Source organism: Natrix helvetica (assembly GCF_964273705.1).
Source record: "Natrix helvetica genome assembly, chromosome: 1".
Taxonomy (NCBI): Eukaryota; Metazoa; Chordata; class Lepidosauria; order Squamata; family Natricidae; genus Natrix; species Natrix helvetica.
In genome coordinates, this window is record NC_138548.1 from 124,949,414 (window position 1) to 124,971,723 (window position 22,310).

The 22,310-nt window shown below is 39.9% G+C and overlaps 1 protein-coding gene across 3 annotated transcripts in view; it reads left to right on the forward strand.

The window, feature by feature from the left end:
* AGBL2 (AGBL carboxypeptidase 2) overlaps positions 1 to 22,310 on the forward strand; it is a 33,776-nt gene that overhangs the window by 8,555 nt on the left and 2,911 nt on the right. For 2 of the 3 annotated variants that reach the window (XM_081934808.1, XM_081934807.1), the window contains 12 exons: positions 2,588 to 2,738; positions 4,732 to 5,511; positions 8,394 to 8,553; positions 9,893 to 10,019; positions 11,878 to 11,978; positions 12,977 to 13,101; positions 13,862 to 13,928; positions 17,571 to 17,690; positions 18,509 to 18,607; positions 19,301 to 19,334; positions 20,407 to 20,601; positions 21,163 to 21,205. In XM_081934808.1, the coding sequence (XP_081790934.1) occupies positions 2,588 to 2,738; positions 4,732 to 5,511; positions 8,394 to 8,553; positions 9,893 to 10,019; positions 11,878 to 11,978; positions 12,977 to 13,101; positions 13,862 to 13,928; positions 17,571 to 17,690; positions 18,509 to 18,607; positions 19,301 to 19,334; positions 20,407 to 20,601; positions 21,163 to 21,205 (2,002 nt within the window). The remainder of the gene's footprint in view (positions 1 to 2,587; positions 2,739 to 4,731; positions 5,512 to 8,393; positions 8,554 to 9,892; positions 10,020 to 11,877; positions 11,979 to 12,976; positions 13,102 to 13,861; positions 13,929 to 17,570; positions 17,691 to 18,508; positions 18,608 to 19,300; positions 19,335 to 20,406; positions 20,602 to 21,162; positions 21,206 to 22,310) is intronic. The other variant, XM_081934809.1, reaches the window with a different exon arrangement.

Sequence of the window (22,310 nt, forward strand, 5' to 3'; positions counted from 1 at the left end):
GGGAGAAAGGGAAAAAATGGGATGAGTGGGACTTAGATTGCTTAAATTTAACTCCCTGCCCTATCTCAGGTTCTTTACTAAAGATGCCAAAGTACTTATTTCAAAAAAGGGCACAAGGGAGACGACTACCGGTTCCTGAAGGCGACGGATGTGTTGTCTGCCGCTCGTCTCCCCGGCTGGCTCCATAAGGAGCACAGGGGGCCCTGAAGGGGTTTCCCTGCCGAAGGGTGAAGCCCCCTGAAAGGCAGCAGCCGGCAGGGGTGTTTTTCAGCTTCGTCTAGGGGCCAGGGAGCAGAGGGGGGGTGAGGGACAGCACTGCGCTGCCCGCCTCTTTGCCGAATGGACCCGGAGGAGAGAATGTACTTGGAGAAGTGCGGCAGGATCCTGGTGTTGGGGGATCCCTCCTGAACCCTCTGATTAATCAAAGGAAAAGCAGCAGACTTTTGTAAGTTTTGTGTTCATCCTATTTAAATGGAGATTAGAGGGGGTGTTTCTTTCTTCGACCCCCCCCTTGGAATAAGCGGCATTTGAATGATCTCCCTTAAAAGAGAGACAACAAAGGCTGAGCCGTCACTTGAGCTAGCCAACGGTGAAAGATCTTTATCACGATTGCTAGGAATGACTGTGGACCCTTTTTCCTTTAAAAACCTGGATGGAGATTCCTGTTTTCTTTCTCCCGGTGGAAAGAGGAGCTAAGATGGTGCCCGCCCTTCTTTGTTTGTTTAATCATAAATGAAGCCTGCCCTTCAAAACCACCTTCAGCCTTACTACTCTCTCTGAGGGAAACCGAGACCCCTTCCCGAAATGTGGTTCTACTGAACTTTGCTTATTAGATACTCTACATTTGGTTTGCCTTGGTGCCTTGGAACTGTGAACTGTGAACGGCCGCTTTCGGCTTTGTTTTGTTCTTTGGAGACCGGCACAGCTGCGCAATCCTCGGACGCCATTTCCTTGGAAAAAGACTGACATCTCTGAACTTTAGACAAATGGGGCCAAAGAAGCCTCCGACGGGCAAGTCACTCTCAGCCCCCGCATCTGCCTCCTCCAGTCCCAGTATGCAACCGACAAAGATCACATCATTGTTACAGCAGGAGGGGGCGGGAGAGGGATCAAAAGAACTATCTGTTACTCAAATGTTTCAAGAACTGATGAGAGGGCAGAATGACTTGAAAATGACAGAGCTAAAAGAAGAACTCAGAGACGTTAAACATCATATTGCAGAAAATAAACAAAATATTTTGGTGTTAGAGGAGGGAGCGGCTGGACTGGGGGAAGAAATCAAAACAATCCGGAAGGGAAATGTAGACTTGGAAAACTTTTTGGCAAAAATAGAATTTGAAAGAATGTCCTTTTTTCTTAGATTCCAGAACCTACCAGAGACAGAAAATGAAGACCTTAAGGATATTATGAGTACAATATTAGCAGACTATATTAAGAGAGACAAAAATCAGCTGTGGTGGGATATGGATCTAGTCTATAGGATAAACTCAGCATATGCTAGAAGTCATAATGTTCCAAGGGAGGTACATGTTAAATTTCTCAGGAGGACCACAAGGGATGAGGTACTTGGGACCCAAAGGGAGAGACCACTGAAGTATAAAGATGAAGAAATCACCATTCTTAAGCAGATTCCAAAAAAGATAAGAGAGAGAAGGAGGAAGTATTCCTCCTTAGCAAATAAATTATATAATAAAGGAGTCTGGTTTAAATGGTTATTGCCAGAAGGAATGTTGATTTTTTGGCAGGGAAATAGGATTAGAATCAATACAGTGCAGGAGGCGGAAGCCTTCATCAAAAAAACCTCTCTCCTCCTAGAGGACAAACATAGTGAAGGTGGAGGGAGGGGCAGCATGGTGCAGGATAAGAAGGAGGGGGGGCTGAAGGCTCCGCTGGGGACAGGCGGAGGAAGAAGCAATATTGAAAAGGCTGAGATCGCAAAAATAAAAATATTTGAATTAAACAGCAATTGGTGATATTCTAGAAAGTGACAAAGAAAAATTAATGAACACATGGTTAACATTACAGAATAAGATCTTGTTTTCTGCTTATCTTTTGTATTTTGTCTTTAAGATTGTAAAAACTGTGAGTCCTGGATGGGTTAATAACACCAGTGTGGGAGCTGCCAAAATTTTTTGTATACCCATTTACCTTTCCCCATATATGTGTAAAAACCAATAAAAAAAATTTGGGGAAAAAAAGGGCACAAGGTAGAAAACAATAATAAAATGTTTGTTGAAGGCCGAGTTATGCAGCTTATCAACTATTCTGCTGCTCCGCCATAGCCTCTATAACACTGAGGATTGTTACACATACTGCCTTGCATGTATTATCTAACTTAGTTCTTATTCATCATTGAGGAAAGTTAGAGAAGTACTGTACAATGTTTTTAATTTTGCCCAGTTTTTAGAAAGTAGCAAAACTGAAATCAAATTACTTATCCATAGTCAACTTTAATTGCTATTTATCCATGGGAGATCGTGTTTGTCAGTAACTTTAACAACAAATTTTGCAGAGTTAGTACACAGATCTAGTTTCTGAGACCAAGGTCTATGATGCCTCGTTGACAGGCATTCTTCTTCTTCTGCAGCACTCACAGGTACCTATTTTATTGCTTCACGAGTTGGAGGGTCAAGGCAACCTATCAAGTCAGCTGCTGTCAGCTTAAAAGATCCAGAAGACACCGTACTGTTATTTGAATCACGCTTTGAAAGTGGGAATCTCCAGAAAGCAGTCAGGGTGTGAGTAAGAAGGGTTGGGAAGGAATACAGGGCAGGAAACTGTCTGGGACCAGAAAAGGAGAACATTTTTTTTTAAATGAAGGACTAGGATAATCAGTTGGTGGACATTTATTATGCTACTGAATGAACATTCACAGTGCTAAAATTTATTACAAATCCAGTGCTTATAAGAAATGCCTCATATTTCAGATGTATGTTATTTTATCATCAGTTTTAATGTACCAAAGGTGCTTTTTTTTCAGGAGGCAACTGGACTTCCTTGTTTTTTCTTTGAAGACGTTTCTCATCCAAGAAGCTTGAAAGGATAGTGTGGAATGGAAATCAGAGCTGGAGACGCTTCCTGTCAGAGCTGAAAAAGCTTCTTGGATGAGAAACGTCTTCAAAGAAAAAATAAGAAAGTCTAATTGCCTCCTGAAAAAAAGCACCTTTGGGACAACCATAACCTGGATGACTGAGAATCTCTATAGACCATCAGTTTTAATGTAAATTGCTATACAGGTGGTCCTCGACCTATGACTACATTTGAACCCAAAATTTCTGTGGCTAAGCAAGGCAGTTGTTAAGGGGGTTTGCCACATTTTTATAATCTTTTTTTGGCCACAATTGTTAAGCAAACCACTGCAATTGTTGACTGAACCATGCAGTAGTTAAGCTTCCCTCTTTGACTTTGCTTGTCAGAAGCCAACTGGGAAGGTTACAGATGGTGATCACATGACCCTGGGACAGTGGTGGGTTCCTACCAGTGGTGGGTTCCACAAAGAACTGGTAGTGCTTTGGCGGTCTGAGTTGCTGGAACCGGCAGCGACCCAGATCTGCTACGCCCTCGAACCGGTTCTCTGGGTGACGCCATCTTGTTTTTCAGTTCTGCGCATGCACAATTTTAATTGCATTGCGCATGCACGTGCAGTATCCACATGAGCAAACCGGCAGTAGTGCCTGCTGGAACCCACCCCCGCCCTGGGACAGTGCAAATGTCATAAATACATGCCAGTTTCCAAGTGCCCAAAATTTATGACCATGGGGAAGCTGTAACGGTTATAAGTGTGAAAAATGGTCCTAAGTCACTTTTTTCAGTGCCGTTGCAACTTTGAACAGTGACTGAACAAATGGTTGTAAGGATTACCTGAATATTAAATTATTCCAGATATTTTAATTTATGTAATTCTCTGCATAAATGTGAAACACCTGAGTAACTCTTTGTAACACTTTAAAACAATTCTTACAGCATCTTAAAAGCTAAATATGTTGCTGATGAAATGCTTATCATGAAGTAATCTTGTTTCTCAAAGCTCATTTTCCATTTACCAACCTTTCTGTGCTTTCTATCAAAACATCTATTAAAGAGGGAAAAGTGAAAAAAACCTGCATAGTAAACAAGCTGCATAATAATATGATTATACTTGAAGCTTATCTAGTCTGAATGTGCCTTAACAACTTTCTATGACACAACACGGTCCTTAAGGTTCACAATATTCCTTGTTTTGCAAATTTTGCAGTCCTTTAGAATGTTCTTAAGTATATACATTACTTAATATCTTATTTCCAGCATCTGTAAAAAAAAAATCACTCGTCTGCCGAGTCCCATCTTTTTTACCAAATTGGGAGGGGGAGGCTAAATGTTTATATGCAAATGATTTATTATGCCTTTCAAAGGAAACTATTATCTTAGGTAAATAGGGCTTTTTCCATATAAAGCACATTAGCTAAATACTACAGACCAGCAAGACTTAAGGCAGTTCATCTCTTAAAATTCCCATTTCCTCAAAATGGTATCTGGCCAAAGCCTCACAAGCCACAAAAATAACAAATTATATACCACATTAACATGTGTATCCTTGAACTCTCTATTCACAGAGAAGAAGACCATAGTAAAACAAATCATTCTATTTAATCTTTAAATAAGATTGTAGGACATGTTATTATGTAGTTCTTCCTAGAGGAAGAGGCTGCTGCTGCCCTTTAATGCATCTTTCTTCTCCCTGTTTCATTTCAGAGGGGAATATGAGTATGAACTCACTTTGAGGACGGATCTTTATACCAGCAAGCATACTCAGTGGTACTACTTCAGAGTACAAAATACTAGAAAAGATGCCAAGTACCGCTTCACAATTGTTAATCTGATGAAAGCCAAAAGCCTCTACAATATGGGGATGAAGCCTCTTATGTATTCCCAGAAGGATGCTGAGTCTCAGGGTATTGGCTGGAGGAGAGTGGGGAATGATATCAAGTATTACAAATACAACACAGAAGAAGGCCAAACCCTCTATTGCCTCACATGGACAGTGTGTTTTCCTAACAGCTATGACACATGTTACTTTGCTCAATTCTACCCTTATACCTATTCAGACCTACAAAATTATCTTTTGACTTTGGTAGGGAATCCACTCTATTCTCAGTATTGCAAACTCCGCCCTCTGTGCAGCAGTCTAGCTGGAAACATAGTATACCTTCTCACCATTACCAACCCATCCAAAGGTGTCATTGCCTCAGCAGCAAAAAAAGCGATTATACTAAGTGCCAGAGTCCATCCTGGGGAAACAAATAGCTCGTGGGTGATGAGAGGTTTTTTAGATTTTATTGTGAGTGATGCTCCTGATGCTCATCTCCTTCGAGATCTCTTCATATTCAAAGTTGTGCCCATGCTGAACCCAGATGGAGTTATTGTGGGGAACTATCGCTGTTCGTTGGCAGGAAGAGACTTGAACAGAAACTATAGGACAGAACTAAAGGAATCTTTCCCCTGCATTTGGTATACTCGGGCCATGATCAAGAGGTAAGTGACAGAGATTTATATGAAATTTTTAAAGGCAGCATACATTAAGAACTCTGTCTGTCTGTCAGTGTGTTTGTGTGAATGTGTCTATACAGAGTCACTGCATGTGAGTTGAGCAGCAATACAAATTTCTTGAAGTAAATAAACACATACATATAAACTCTGAACATATGTATATATATATATACCTAAAACAGTTTCTGAAAAAAAATGCAATAAAACAAATATCAGACTTAGTTTGCATATAGGAGGCAGTTGGGGTTCATAAAGGAAAAGGCAAACCATTAATGGAATAAGTGGTAGAATATATATGCCATATGTTGAAATATTATGGGATGGGTTTGAGAAAGTGTTATGGGTACATAGAAAACTGCCCCCAGTATTTCACTTTGGAACAATTTCCCAAGGTTATCTTATACGATGATATCACTGTAATGAGCTTGGATGTTGATACCAGATTCTCAAACATGCCAGGGCTATTTGGTGAAATTACTGGCTTGTACAATATGTTCTACAAAAAGGAGGAGGATATAATGTAAACAGAAAATACGGAAAAGTGCACATTCTCTAAGCATCTCTAGAAATATTGTTTAGTTGTTAGTCAGGGACACCATCTAGCAAACATTCATATAAACTATGTGCATTGATGTTGTTATTCAATTATTCTTCATTTCTAATTGTAAGCTCCTGCTTGTATTATCAATGATTGTATCTAGCTATCTTTTCTTCTGCCAGCCTTTTTTGCCCGCCTTTTGATTTTTTTTCAAGCCTCAGGATTTCCAGTGCCTCTTGCATTCTCATCATACTATCCAAAATGTTTAAGCTTTAGTTTCATTATTAGTGCTTCCAATGAGCAAACTGATTTTACTACATCTAATACTAAATTATTTGTTCTTTTGTACTCAATGTTTGTTTCAACAATTTCTCCAACACCACAATCCCAAAACATCAATTTTCCTTCAGCTTTTCTAATGGTCCAGCTTTCACAGCCATATATTATAATGGGGAAAAAGCATAGACTTGACAATAGGCAAATTAGTTAGCAGTGTGTTGTCTCTCTACATTAATATTCTGTTAGAGTTAGCATACTTCTCCCAGTAGTAGACATCGTTTTTTAATCGTTTCAGTCAGCATTTTTTATCTGAGCCTAGAAAAACGATGTTACTTCATAGACAACTTCTCTACTATTATCACATTGGAATGGCACTGTTTATTGACATAATCTTAACAGCAAGACCGGCTTTTGCATTCTCTTCTTTTATCTTCAGTAAGATAATTCTTTGAGGCTTTCTCACTTGTGCCATTAAAGTGATATCATCAAGATATTGATACCAGTAATTTTAGCATTTCTTATAATTTAGACTTAGAATAACTTTATTCTCACTTTGAATATACACTAATTGCCATACATTAAAATGAAATTTCGTTGCATATGGCTACGAAGGTAAGAATATACGATCTTGGAATACTCCCAGTTTAGAACCGTATAGCTGGCCTACATTCTTGTTTTAATTGTTGCTTCCTGGATATCATACATATTTTTCAATAAGCAGGTAGAATGATCTAATTACCCATGATTTTTTAAGGGCTATCCCCTGTTTGGTAAGTTTTGAGAAAAGTGCCAGAGAATCAGTGTTGTTCATTTTTCCTTTTCTTTATTGTTTCTAGAATTCTTGTGCTTTCATTTTCTTGTTTTTATTTTCTTATTTTTATAAATAACTCAAGGCATATCCAACAAACTCCCTCACCTATTTTCCCCTGTGAAGTGGGTTGGGCTGGCCCAAGATCATCCAGTCAATTGTCATGACTAAGGTGGGACTAAAACTCATGGTCTCCTGTTTTCCAGCCTGATACCTTAACCATTAGGCTAAACTGCCTTTTTTTCCTGCCAGAAGTATACTGGATTACAGCTATTCTGCCAATTTCACAAGACAAGAATCAATCAGTTATTTAGGTTTAGGTTTAGGTTTATTTGGATTTATATGCCGCCCTTCTCCAAAAGGACTCAGGGCGGCGTACAACATTAAAAACACACATCACAAAAGTTAAAAAAAAGATTAAACCCATTTCCAAAAAGACCAAACCGATTTTTTTTTAAAGAAACAATACATTTAAAATAAATTAAAATTAACATTAACAGGCCAGGCCGGCTTGCTGGAAAAGCCAACTTTTTAGGGCGCGTCGGAAGGACCAGAGGTCGGGGATTATGCGAAGCTCCGGGGGCAGCTCATTCCAGAGGGAAGGCGCTCCCACAGAGAAGGCTCTCCCCCTGGAGGTCACCAGCCGACACTGCTTGGCCGACGGCACCCTGAGGAGGCCAACTCTGTGGGATCGTACTGGATGGTGGGAGGCTACTGGTGGCAGTAGGTGGTCTCGCAGGTACCCTGGGCCTAAGCCATGGAGCGCTTTAAAGGTCATAATTAATACCTTGAATCGCACCCGGAAAACAACCGGCAACCAGTGCAGGCCGTCTAAAAGGGGTGTGACATGGGAGCACCTAGGTACCCCCATGACAACCCGCGCGGCCGCATTCTGGACCAGCTGAAGCCTCCGGGTGCTCTTCAAGGGCAGCCCCATGTAGAGAGCATTGCAGTAGTCCAGGCGAGAAAGGACGAGGGCATGAGTGACTGTGCACAGAGCATCCCGATCCAGGAAGGGGCGCAACTGGCGTACCAGGCGATTTACTTTAAGTAATTACTAAATCTAGTTAAAGATGCATCAATCAGGAATTTTCAAGTTCCTAACTGATACTGCCATACAAGGTGGGGGTGGGGAACAATACAATACGGTTGTTTACATCTTTATCTGTATGAAATCAGACATTCACAGGTTTCCTTGGATCTCACTTTCTTTATCTGTGTCTTGTGTCCCTTTTCTGAAAGAGTCCTTGAGGAACGTGAAGTTCTGCTCTATTGTGATATCCATGGGCATAGTCGAAAGAACAATATCTTCATGTATGGCTGTAACAACAAGCATGCACAAAATCAGTTACTTCATGAGCGAATCTTTCCTCTTATGATGAGCAAGAATGTTCCTGATAAGGTGGGGCCTAGATGTATTGTATATGCAGATTCTAATTCAGTACATGCATTAATTCAGTATAAATTCTCTAAATTTCACAGATATCATATTATTCAGACTTCTTTTCATTATTGGAAAATACCCTTTCTTTCAAAAAAAATTTATTACAATAATCAAAATTTTCCTCCCTTAAATAAACTACATATTCCAACGTGCCATTTTTAGTTAATAGATGTAGAAGCATTTTCTTTTAATTTGATGATGAAACTTGAGTTAATTTGGAACAGCAATGCAATTCATCTACTTTTTCAATATTTTTGAATGATGATATTGATTTTTCTTACATTTTACAAATATAGCAAATTATTCAGTATGAGCAGATAACAAAAATGTAATACAAATTCATAAATCTTTTTTATTTTCAAGAAACCAGGTCAATTAATGCAGTTCTTAAAAATCAAATTGAAATTGTATCTCTAATTTTAAAAAGCCATGCATTTCACTGTTGTCAACACGGAAAATGCTTTTGAAGCAGTTATCTGTTCATTATATGTTTCCCTATGAAATCAGTTTGGAAAATGTTTACGGAAAATAATTGTAGCTGAAGATCAGGCAGAATCCAAGGATAAGGGTGGTGGGGAAGAGAAATGTGCACTTTATCAGAAGCTGAAGAATGAGCTACATCTCAGAATGCAACTATTTCAAGGCTATGTGTAAATATTGGCTGTAGATGTTTATTTATTTTTTTAAAAAGATTGTGTATCTACCGTATATGCCCACTGCCAAATTTCATGTAGCCAATCAGAAGCAACTTCCAGAACATAACAATTAATATTCTAAAGACGCTGATTTTCTAGCTCAGACTTTCTATCTAGAATTGTATTTTATTTGACATTAAGCTAATCCAAGCACATCACAAGTTGTTTAACATTAGGGGCCAACAATCCCTAGAAGATACACAGTTTTTAATCTGAGAAATGGTTTTATTATTAATTTTTATATCACTTTATATATATATTCATAGTGGTGAAAATCTCTAATATTCCTCTCTCCTATTTTCCCCACCACAATAACCTCTGAGGTGGGTTGGAATGAGAGAGAGTGACTGGCCCAAAGTTAATCCAGACAGCTTTCATGCCTGAGACAGGCGTAGAACTCACTGTCTCCTGATTTCTAGGTCAGCACGTTCGCCAAATACACCAAACTGGCTCCCAGTCAACTGCATTCTAGAGTATTCTTTTAAATACAGCTAATGAACTTCTGAATGTTAGTTAGTTATTTGGCGTGATCCAACAATGCTTTAAGAAAGAAATATCTCTAATAATGTAATCATTCTAATTTGAACAATTTGGATGTTCAGTTTTGTTTCAACAGCTGTAAATTTCAAGTTCAGAAGTGTAAAGAAGGAACTGGACGAGTTGTGATGTGGAGAATGGGAATACTAAACAGTTATACTATGGAATCTACATTTAGTGGATCAACACTTGGTGAGTGTACATCTTTTTTCTATTCAAGGCAATACAGTATATGTTAAAAATGCTAGAGAAGGTCAGATAATAGGAAAACAACCAAGCTCAGAGAGCACCAAGGGCCCCATAGCGTTCAACCCTGAACTACACATATTCTCTTGTTTTTAATGGTCTGGCAAATTTTAATTGGTTTTGGTTTAGCAGCTGTGCACTCAGCCTATAGGATGCGAGGATTTGCACCTTAGGCCCACATTTAAATTCATAGCCATCCCAGCTTTATTTCATTACTTGGGCTGATTGCTTCATGTTGTGCGAAAATAAAGCTATCTCCTTGTGAAACAGAGACTGTATGGTAAGAGCAGTGATGTGCAGTCAGGTGAGGCAGGGGAGGCACAGCCTCACCACTGTCATCATGAAAAGAAAAGAAAAATGTAAAAGGAAAAAGGCGAGAGCTGAAGTCAGGCTGAGCTAGTTGCTGCCTCACCGTGGATGACTCTGCTTAACTGTTTAAAAAAGCCTCTTAAAAAGTGCCCTCTACTATGAGACAGGAGAACTGCATGCCTCATCTAGTCTGACTAGACGTTTTATGATCACTCGAGCAGAGTTAAGCAAGGGTTAAAAGCCTAAAAATTCCTGACGTAGGTGAGGCACGCAGTTCTCCTGCCTCATAGTAGAGGGCGCTCGTTTGGGCGGGGCTTCTTCAGAGGACCCGAGGCAAGAGCAGAGTTGAAATCCTCTCTGAAACAGCTGGAAAAGGTACGTGTGGGTCGGAGGGAGGAGGAGGAATTCAAACTTCATTCTCCTGGTGCGGGGCTTTGGGCAAAGGCTGGAGGGAAGGACTCTGGCTCGCTTGTGCTCTCCCTGGGGTGTAGTTTGATTGCAGGCAGAGCCACGTTACCTTTTCAAACCTGTAATCAGTGAAGCTGGGCTGGATCCTTCCGGGGCTGGAGGAAAGTGTGTGCGCTCCAGTATGGCTCTTTGACTGGCTTTCTGCCTCCTCCTGTGGTCTCCTCTTTGGTGCTCTTCCCTCCAATCCAACTTTGTGTGTGTGTGTGTGTGTGTGTGTTTGAGAGAGGGGGGAGGGAGGGAGAGAAGGGAGGAAGGATGGGAAGGGAGAAGAAAAAGAAAAAGAAAGAAGGAAACCTTCAAAGGAGAAAAACAAATGCTGTTGCTTTAAATCGGAACTGAGGATGCGTGGCTGTGGAATTCTGGGAGTTGAAGTCCACAAGTCTAAATTTTTTTGAAACCCACCACTGTGTCAGTGCCTCACCAGCCATAAACCTCACTGCATGTCACTGGGTAAGAGTATTTCAGTTCAAATACTGTAAAGTGAACAGCACTGGAAAAAGAAGGAACAAGCTTATTGGCTATGAAATCCTAACATCATCAAGGAACTAGGTATTTTAGCATTCTGTCAAAGTCAATAGACTTTGGTAGCATTAGCAGCATGAATGAGGTCATCTAAAAGTATCTCCTTTTGAATTTTTAAGGAGCTAAGGAAAGTGTGGGAGGTAGATCTTAGCTAATTCTGATTAGCACTGCATGGAAAAAATATAATTGTAGAAGTAAGAGATCAGAAAAACAGTACAACTAGAAGAGTAAATTCTCACTCTACAGGAGCATTAAGCAAAAGAAGGAGCAAAAGAAAGAAAAAAGATTATAATGGATGCTCTGCCCTTTATTGAATAATAATAATAATAGGTACAATGGGCTCTGATGGCAAAAGAAAAAACCGTGCAAAGAATGCTGGTTAAGTAATAAATTATACAATATGATGAATAAAGGAAAGACTTTCAGAACTTTTTCTCTCGATTGCATATCAAGGTATTTACTGTACTAAAGACTAAAGAACCTCATGTTTATTTGTCTTTCTCAGGTGCTAAAAGTAGCTGTCATTTTACTTTTGAGGATCTCAAATCTCTAGGTTATCATGTCTGTGATACTTTATTGGACTTTTGTGATCCAGACCGCTCCAAGGTGAGAGCTTCCTCTTGTAGTTTAACAGAACTAGAAGATATTGTTGGATTGTTCAGTGCCTTTAAATAGCAATAGCAATAGTACTTAGGCTTACATACCGCTCCATAGTGCTTTATGTCACTCTCTGAATAGATTGTAAATACCAACATATTGCCCCCAACAATCTCAGTCCTCATTTTACTGACCTCGGAAGGATGGAAGGCTGAGTCAATCTTGAGCTAGTCAAGATTGAACTCCTGGCAGAGGGCAGAGTCAGAATCAGCCTCAATACTGCATTCTAGCCATTGTGTCACCACGGCTCCCATATTTCTGAGGCATGCTTTAATATTGCCATTATTATTTCTCACATTTTTAAAATATGTAATCTGGAAATAGCCATTGTCCATGCAGTTCAAATCCAAAATGTCCAAATTCCAATAGAAGACACGAGTGTAGCCCGTTCCTCTACTGTACATCCCGTTTCTTTGTGAGTCTGAAATGTGAAATAACCAATAAAGCTTCAACCAAGTAGCAGATATAAATTTTTCAGAATACTTATGAATTTTGTTAACTAGAAACTTGTCTGACTGCAGTTGCCCTTTGGGTTATGAACGTATTATGAAATGCAAATTAGCTCATGTAGGAAATTTGAGAATCAAAGGAAAGGCTATATAATAATTTTTTAAAAAAATTCATACTGATCCCGGTACATCCTAAAGGAAGTTCAGCTGCCTTTGTTTGTGTGTGTATGTGTGCTCATGCTGGTTGAAGATGCTGGTTGAAGAGATATTTGCTGGTTGAAGAGATTTTTGTTGATGTCATTTGGATTTATTTTTTATCTTTTAAGTGTATTGTATATAAACATTGATATATTGTACATTTTTCAAATTGTTTTATATTTTACCGGTTAATATTTATGTTACTCCTCACTGAAATGGTTAGAATGGTTGGAGCATTTTAAAGTATATAACCAAACAATATTTTCCACTTGGTCTAAGAATTCTCTGTTCTTCTCTTAGTTTCAGCAATGCTTGCTAGAGCTTACAGAATTACTGAAACAAAAAATCCAGACTAAGCTCTCAGAGTTGGGTAAAAACATGGAAAGTACTTGGAGTGACATCTCTCTATCTGATGTTGAATCCAGGTAATCCAAGCCTGCCGGCCTTTGGTGATTAGGGATTTTAGAAAAGTGAGATGCCCTGTGTGGATTTTTCTATCTTCCAAGACAATAGAATAATCAAGCCAGGAGATACCATATTGTTAATAATTTTAGCCTTTTTATTCAGGAGAGGGAAGCTTAAAACAAGAGCTACGTCTCTGAAGGCTCTTTTTCTTATTCGGTTCCTCATACTTTTGTAGGCTGTATCTTGTTCATTTAACCAGCTACCTAAGAACATCAATGCAACCTCACTGTCTTATTTAACAGCTTGATTTCAGAGATGTTGCTGTGTCACATACTGTACATCCATTTCATTGGCACTTTTAGTTTCGTAGGAACTGTTAATGTGTGTGTTATGTTACATTGAAGGAATATGTAATGGGCATTGGAGAAACATGAATAGACATGGTAATTTAAAAAAAAAATTACTCTCTGGGTTACCTTCAGTCTTTCCAATTCCATTACTAGACAGCTATGCAACTTGAATCAGAAATAACATTCGCACCACAAAAGCATGAGAAGCAACTCAAGGGAAGGGATATTCACCATATAATTAGTTTTAAGGCTTTCTGCGTTACAGATGATTTGATGATGAAGATAGGTTGAATAGTTTAAAGTTTTAGGCATAGCCAATGAGTCAGTTTATGACTAATACTTAGACTTTCTTAGCAAAATTAGCCTGCTAGAGGCAGTGACAATGTTATTGTTCATCACGTGAATAGTTTTTCTCTTTTCTCTTAATTAGCACAAGTGGATCTGACAGCTCCCAATCAGATGGCCCTCCTGCCCATTTGCTCAAGATGGTAGAAAAGGTGAGAGCTATGCATTTTCAAAGAATAATTCCAAATGGAGAAACTGAAAAATATGAAATACAAAAGTCAGTAATTTTATTACCCAGTGCCTGCTATTACTGTTATTTATTCAGATTTATTGTATTTGTTCTTTGTTTTTGCTATCTACCATAAGGTGAAAGGAAATGGTGATTTCACTTTGTGTAAAATTGCCAATGCACCAGTGGTGGGATACAACCATTACGCTGGGAGCACCAGGTATTGTTCTAGTACGGTGCTCCGGAGGGCCCACCCGCCCTCCTTACCTGTATTTGAGCCGATTGGGGCTTTCGCGCACACGCAAGGAGCGTACGGTGCCTGCGCAACGCTCCGCCGAGCAGCTGGAGCATCGCAAGCAGTAAGTACGCATGTGCGTGCTGCGTGCATGCTGCGTGCGTGTATGTGGTGGACGCCTGGCCCCGCTGCACCATGCCGGTTGCAACGGGATCCAGAACCCACCACTGCAATGCACCTTGCACTTTGCGCCATGAAGCACTGATTAGCTAGCATCCATTTGATGTATGTTTCTGATTTTTTCCTCCTCCAGTGATCTCAGCTTTGCAGGCATTTGCTGTCTCATTTTCCTGGGGAGGAGTGGAAGGTGGGGAGGCAGGCAGGAAATCAGCAGACACTGGTTGTTTTGATTAAGTAGATAACTGTTTCCTAATGGTCTGTTGGGTGAACACTCAACAACCTTCTGAGCCTTGCAAATGTAATTGTGCCACTGGTTTCAATAGGAAAATTGAGTTAGCTATTTTCCATTTAGAGCCGGCAATCAGCAGCTCTTGGTTGTGTTGTGGAACAGAGAGCTTCAAAAATAAGATTGGCAAAGCCTTGGCCAAGATCCCATAAAACAGAATTTCTTGTAGCTTCCTTCTGATCTTTGTTGGAAGTTGCAGTTCTTGTATTACCTTTGCATAGAGGATTTTGAAAATGTTGGCTTCTCAGCATCTTTAGCCTTGTGTAATAACCATGATAAATGGGATGCAGTGGCTCAGAGGCTAAGACGCTGAACTTGTCAATCAGAAAGGTTGGCAGTTCGGTGGTTCAAATCCCTAGCGCCATGTAACGAAGTGAGCTCTCATTACTTGCCCCAGCTTCTGCCAATCTAGCAGTTCGAAAACATGTAAAAATGCAAGTAGAAAAATAGGAACCACCTTTGATGGGAAGAAAACAGCATTCTGTGAGCCTTCAGCGTTTAGTTTGGCCACATGACCACGGAGATGTCTTCGGACAGCACTGGTTATTTGGCTTTGAAATGGAGATGAGCACCGCTCCCTAGAGTTGGAAACTCAAATAAAATTGAAATTGAAACGACTAGCACATATGTACCTTTACCTTTACTTTATTAACCATGATAGCCAAAAAGTTGTAGGTGAAGGGATCCACCTCAAAGTTTTTGTTTGATTTATCCACAACAAACGAGTTATCCTATATGAGTTCTTCCTTTAGTGGTGGTGAAATGAGGACATGACTTTTTTAGACTAAGATGGACAATTCGGATCACTCAGAAGCTTGGTGGTCATCTCAGGAATCTCCAAATGTTGACACCAAATGTTGATATCTGTTTTCAGTTGAACAGGAAAAAGTGTGATATCTCTCATTCTAAGCACCACACATCCCATAGTTGGATATTTTATTATTTCTGCATGATCAGATAGAGTCTAATTCTGTTGCAGAGTTTGTGGATGCATTAATCTAGGAAGATTTTGACCCAACATGAGGAATCCATGAGTCAGGTGGTCTCTTCTGGAAACTTGGTTGCATTCTTAGTATTGCTTTAATTTTCACCCTGGAATTTGTTCCTGGAATTTAGTAGTTTGATTCATGATGAGATGGACTGATCAACAGCAGAAATATAAAGTAGAATTTATTTTTTGAGCCTATATTTTCTGATGGTTACAAGCTGTCATAGAGTATCTCCAACAGTAAGGCAAAGGTTCCCCTCGCACATATGTGCTAGTCATTCCCAACTCTAGGGGGCAGTACTCATCTCCAACGGACGGTCATCTAAATCTGTGTGAAGACCTCCAATGTAGGAGAACTTAACAGTTCATTTGTCAACCTCTTCCATTGACTAATAGCTCCTAATATCCTTTTGTTGCCAAGCCTGTACAGCATTATAGTTTTGGACCTGCCTCTGGAGAAATAGACAATGCATTCAGTTCGGGTCACCATGATCCAAAATAAATGTTGAGACTCTAGAAAGAGTGTAGAGTGTATAGAAGAGCAACAAAGATACTAAGGGGTCTGGAGGATAAATCATATGATCATTGGCTAACATACTAGGTATGTTTATCCTGGTAAAAAGAAGGCTCAGGGAGACATGATAGCAGTCTTCCCATACTAGAAGGGCTATCGCAGGGAGCAGGGGCTCAATTTATTCTCCATAGCACCCAAAGGCAGAATAAGAAGCAATGGATAGAAGCTCAAAGAGAGATCCAACCTGGAACCTAAGGGGAATTTCCTGTCAGTGAGAACAATTAACAAAGAAAGAAACAGCAGTCTGTAATCTTTTCTGAAGTTGCATTCTTTAGTTTGTTGTGTTCATGCTGGAAATGCAAATGATAAACAAGTGTTTTTTTTAAAAAAAAACTCTACCTACTTTGTGAGAATATTGCATGCATTTCCAAAGCAAAAAGTTCTTGTGGTTAAATATTGTGAAAATAAGAGGATTACTAAATAGTTCACACTGAAGAAGTGAAACAAATGAGACAATATAATATAATGACTAAAGCGCTGGACTTGAACTAGGTAAACTCAGATTCAAGTTGTTTTGACTATAGAACATCCTGGGGGATTTAGGGCCAGTTATTTTCTCTTAGCCAGAAGTATCTCAAATAATTGGTATAAGGAGAAAAATACTACTCTCAGAGTCAGGATATAAATTTAGTCAATAATCTTAAAATTGATGGTAAATAGTTTGTTCAAAATGTAAGTAGCCAATGTGATTGGTCCATAACTCAACCAGGATAAACTATTGTAGAAGTTCAAGAATTCTATTTTTAAATGAGAAATCACAGCTTTATATTATAATAATAATAATAATAATAATAATAATAATAATAATAATAATAATAATAATAATAATAATAATAATAATAATAATAATAATAATAATAATAATAATGATAGAACAATACCTCTTCACCCTGATGCATGTCAAATCAGAAATATTCTAATATTCAACAGGGTTTACTTTATGGCCAATTGCAATCCAAAAATAGCTATAATATTTAGGAATATTTAAAGCTGGTAAAAAGATAACTTGATTTGAACAGTGGCTGGTAACACTTTGACAATTTTATATTTCAGAATAGGGGGATCAATAATTAATTGCCTGTTACTTTATTGCAGCAAGATTTGGAAAAGCTAACACCATCTTTATACAGTATAGGAACCAATTTGTATGCCTTTAGAATATTCCCATATTCCAGCTTGGAGATACATGGCTAAAACCTTAATTATCTTTTTCTTATTCCACCTCAAAGCATATTTTAACCACTTCAATGCATTCAAAAATTTATTCATGACATTTGTAATGATCAAGCTGATTTGACATATGTTAACGTATCACAATTTGATCATTGATATATTTAATTATTGGAGTATTTGTTTTTGGAGGACTGTAATGAGAAGAAGAAAAAGAAGAAGAAGAAACTTCTGCGAACCAGGAAAGAAAGAAATGATTTGCATCAGAAATTGGATGTGAGCCATGCATTAAAGCACAAGGAAAAAGTTCTGGTAAGAAGGAAATAAAATTGGGTCAAACCAGGGGTGGGTTGCTCCTGGTTCGCACCGGTACGCCAGAAGGGGTTCGTCAAATTTACCATATATTTTAGAACCCGTTTGTCCGGTGGGACAGTACCAGAACACTCTCTCCCCCCTGCCCCCCCTCGCTTGCTCCCCCCGCCCGTCCGGTCCCCGTTTGCTCCCCCGCCTGTCCGGTCGCTACTCGCTTCCCCCGCCCATCCGGTCATTGCTCTCTCGCCACGCCCATCCAGTTGTCGCTCGCTCGCCACGCCCGTCCGCACCATGCTTTCTCTGTCCACCTCTCACTGATTGGCTGACTCACCAATCGTCCCGCCTCTGAGAGGCAGTGGGAGAGGGGCTATCTCACATGACTTCTTTCTCCGAAGGCATGCAAGAAAGCCCCCCCCCCATTGCCCGAACGTGTGAACTGTGAAGGAAGGAGGCTGCAGGCTCATTTGCCTCGGCTGCGATCTCCTTTCGTTCTCCATCTGCCTCATTCACTTGTTTGGGCAGCAGAGAACAAAAGGAGGTCGCGTAGCCGGGGGCAAATGAGCCTGCAGCCTCCTTCATTCCTTCTTTCCCTCAGCACCCACCAAAGTGCTGCTGCCACTCGGCTGCTGTCGCTGCCGCCACGCTCCCTCTGCCCGGCCTCTGGCGTGAGTGGTAGCGAGCGATGGCAGCGCGGGGTGGCTGGCGGCGGCAGCTACTGCTCCTGGGCTAGCTGTGGGTCACGCTGCTCAGCGGGCAGTGCCCTAACTCCCCCGCCGTCACCGCTGTGCCTCCTCAGCAGCAGCACCTCTCGCCCGCAGAAACAAGGCGAAGAAGATCGAGAGACGTGGAGCCACCAACTCTCCCCTTTCCCCCGCCCCACAGCTCGCCTCCTTGGGTGGGACCAGGGCGCGCGCAGGGTGAGTGGAGTTTGCGACCAACTTTAAAGTGAATGGGGCTGTTTGTGACTAAATGGGACAGAGAACATAGAGGGATGCAAGGGAACATGGAGGTAATCTAGTCCAACCCTTTCCAAAGGCAGGAATCCTTCCTTCTCTTTGAGAGCTGTCAGTGGCAGACATGAGGGAAATGGTGTGTGTGTATGAGAGAGAGAGAGAAAGAAAGAATGGGAAAGAGAAAGAAAGAAAGTTGGAGAGAGAGAGATAAGAAAGAAGGAAGGAAGGAAGAGAAAGAAAGAAAATAAGTGGGGGAGAGAGACACAAGAAGGAAGGTAGGAAGAGAAAGAAAGAAAATAATTGGGGGAGAGGGACACAAGAAGGAAGGGAGGGAGGGAGGGAGGGAGGGAGGGAGGAAGGGAACTTACGATCACAATTGAGCCCAAAATTTTGGTTGCTAAGCAAGAGCGTTGTTAAGTGAGTTTCACCACATTTTCCAACTTGGCCACGCCCACCCGGTCACATGACTACCAAGCCACTCCCACCCGGTTACATTACCGCCGAGCCAATTTCTACAGTAAAGAACTTTAAGAAAGGCAATTAATGTTCATTAATCATTATCAGCAATTATATTTGTAACATAAGAAAAGCAGAGACTTAAGACATACATCTGTCTGATACAAGGCCATCTGGGTAATTCAGACTCTATTTTTGCAGGGAGAAAACACAAGTAACTGTCAAAAGTGTCTAGGTAAGATATTTATCTTGGTATACTGTTAGGTATGCTGGGAATGCACTATCCCAGCTATTAACCCCCTACATGTATTATGGAAAAATTCATCTTGTTTATATGAAATTATGACTACTATCAAATTGTCGCTACACATTTCAAGATTGTTGAAGATTGTTCGAGAGCATTCAGTAGCAATAGCAATAGCACTTAGACTTATGTACTACTTCATAGTGCTCTACAGCTCTCTCTAAGCCAGGGCTGTCAAACTCCCAGCCTGTGGTCAGATGCATCACGCACTGGCCATGCCCACACCCTGTTTAGTGAAGTGGAAAAAAGTCACGATACGTCACATGACACCACCATGACGATGTGAGTTTGACACCCTGCTCTAAGCAGTTTACAGACTCAGCATATTGCTGCAACAATCTGGGTCCTCGTTTTACTGACCTCAGAAAGGTGGAAGGCTGAGTCATCTGAGTCAAACGTGAGCTAGTGAAAATCGAACTGCCGAACTGCTGGCAGTCAGCAGAATTAGCTTGCAATATTGCATTCTAACCAGTGCTCCACCACGGCTCATGGTTTAATATGCTGACAGTAGTACAAATCCTGCCTTGAAGCTCTTTTCCACTTGTTCAAAATAGAGATTCTATAAAAATCTTTGGAATAATGTGACCTCAAACCTCACCCATAATAATCCAGTGAGAGTGTCATGGTATGATTTATAGATTTGAGTTTAGAAATTATGGTTTTTGTGTTTGAAAACAATAGTAGACATGAAATATTCCTTCTAAACCTTGGGCATGAGATAATGTTTAATGTGTTCAATACTAAATATCACTTTTTGCCTGTGACAAAAAAAAGGTAAAATATTATCCTTTCAAGACTGCTAATTGTGTAACATTGTTCAGATCTCACAAAAAAGACTTTGCTGTATTCCTTTGAGCCACTAAATATCTATGCAAATGTATTTCATTTGGAACACATTAAAGTGAATAGATAACAGTTGTTCCGATTCCAGAAAAGTATATTTTAGAGAATTTTGAGATCCTTTCACTTGATATGTGCTTTCTACAAAATATCTGCTATATAGAGATTCCTAAAGGAAAACAGATTGTTCCCCTGACTGAATGTGAGTTCAGGATCAAGAATCCTAGCCCCCTCCTGATATCCACGATTCCTCTATCACCAATACAGCGAAACACCTTCACAACAACAACCATCAAACAGCTTCCTGCTCCATTTTATGCGCATTCCAATGGAGAACTTAATGGGAAACAGGATGCAGGTATGAGAAGCTGCATATGCCAAAAGACTAGCAAATTCTGTGGAACATGTAAGAAATAAGTATTACTGGAAGTATGGCTAATGCAGTGGTGAAATTCAAAACTGTGGGCGTGGCTTGGTGGGCGTGGCAGGGGAAGGATACTGCAAACTCCCCATTCCGTCCCCACACCTGGGGAACAATATTGCAAACTCCCCATTCCCACCCCACTCTGGGGCCAGCCAGAGGTGGCATTTGCCGGTTCTCCAAACTACTCAAAATTTCCTCTACCGGTTCTCCAGAACCTGCTGAATTTCACCCCTGGGCTAATTCTAATAAAAGATTTCAATAGATTAAAAAAAAAATACAAAGTTTGGAGTAAAGCATGACCATTTACGTATAATTAAAATTCCACTCAGACACCAATTCTGTACCATGGGTTATGCAAGTGCAAAAACGGGTCTATTATAAACACTGCACCCTCGTCATCTACATAGAGAAAAAGCTCTTAGAAAAAAATATATTTCTGGGATTACTTTGTTATTTTGTGGATGTTTTCCAAAACGTATTTTTGTTTCTCTATAGGTACCTCTCTTCCATCACCCTGCCCTGGAGTCAAACGGTACAGGTATTCCAATTTCCCAACTCTTGGAGATTACAATGAGTGTTTAGTGAAGTGGCAGTGGTGTGTGCCCCAGACACTAATCCTCAAATAGTTAAAGGACTTTTTAAAATGAATATTGTCTTGATGTAATGCTCCATGTTTGATGTGTGTCTTTGAAGTCAGGTATTTAGCTTTGAATAGGAATGCTGTTGATGTACAGTAACCACTGCTGTTCATCAGATTCTTTTATCCTTGCCTCACTTACACTTAAGCAGGAAACAAACGTGCCCGTTCAACATGTACCCACACTCCTCCATCACCATAAAATTCTTCTTCTTCCTTGCAGAGCTGCTGCTGTGTTCAACAGGCTTGCAGACTTTTGGAAAACGGTGGTGAACAAGCTCTTATGTTCTAAGAGGATAATATGTATATTCTCTCTCTATAGATACTCAGGGATGGAGGTCATGCAGAGAATATCCATTGGGTTAAGGTCCCTATATATAGCCCTTAAAGAGAGAAAGCAATTCCCTATTATTTGGGTGGAAAATGCAAGTTATGTCAGTTCAGAATTGGCATCCCACAATATTATCCCATAGGCAATTTAAGAGTATGTGATGCCTCTGACATTTGGCCAAGACCAATTGAAAATTAAATAGGTTTATTAATAAAATCCCATGATAATTTATAAAAGCTATTGAGTTCAATAATAACTTTCTGAAAACTACTGCTTTTAGAACAGCAAAGGTTAATTTTATAATTCTTTTCAATATTTTTCTTGCTATATGTGTAATAAACTTGAAGTGTTTTGAATTAAACTGTTCCAGGTTTCTTGCACTTGACAATTTGCAACATGTTTTGCATTTTAAGTTTAAATGGTAGATGCCATCCTACAACCCTAAATAATTTTTTTAAAAGGGAGATTATTTATGAAAGAGCACATCATCATTCACCAATTACAGTTATGTTTCATTTCTTAGAATTCAGGAATGGTGAACAGAATATTTACTGTATACATTGTTGTCTGCTTATATAGACATCACATTATTTATCACCTGAAGAAATACATTCAAATTATTACATCCATTTTTAATTCCTAAGCATCAAGTTCACATCCATTCTATGATACTGC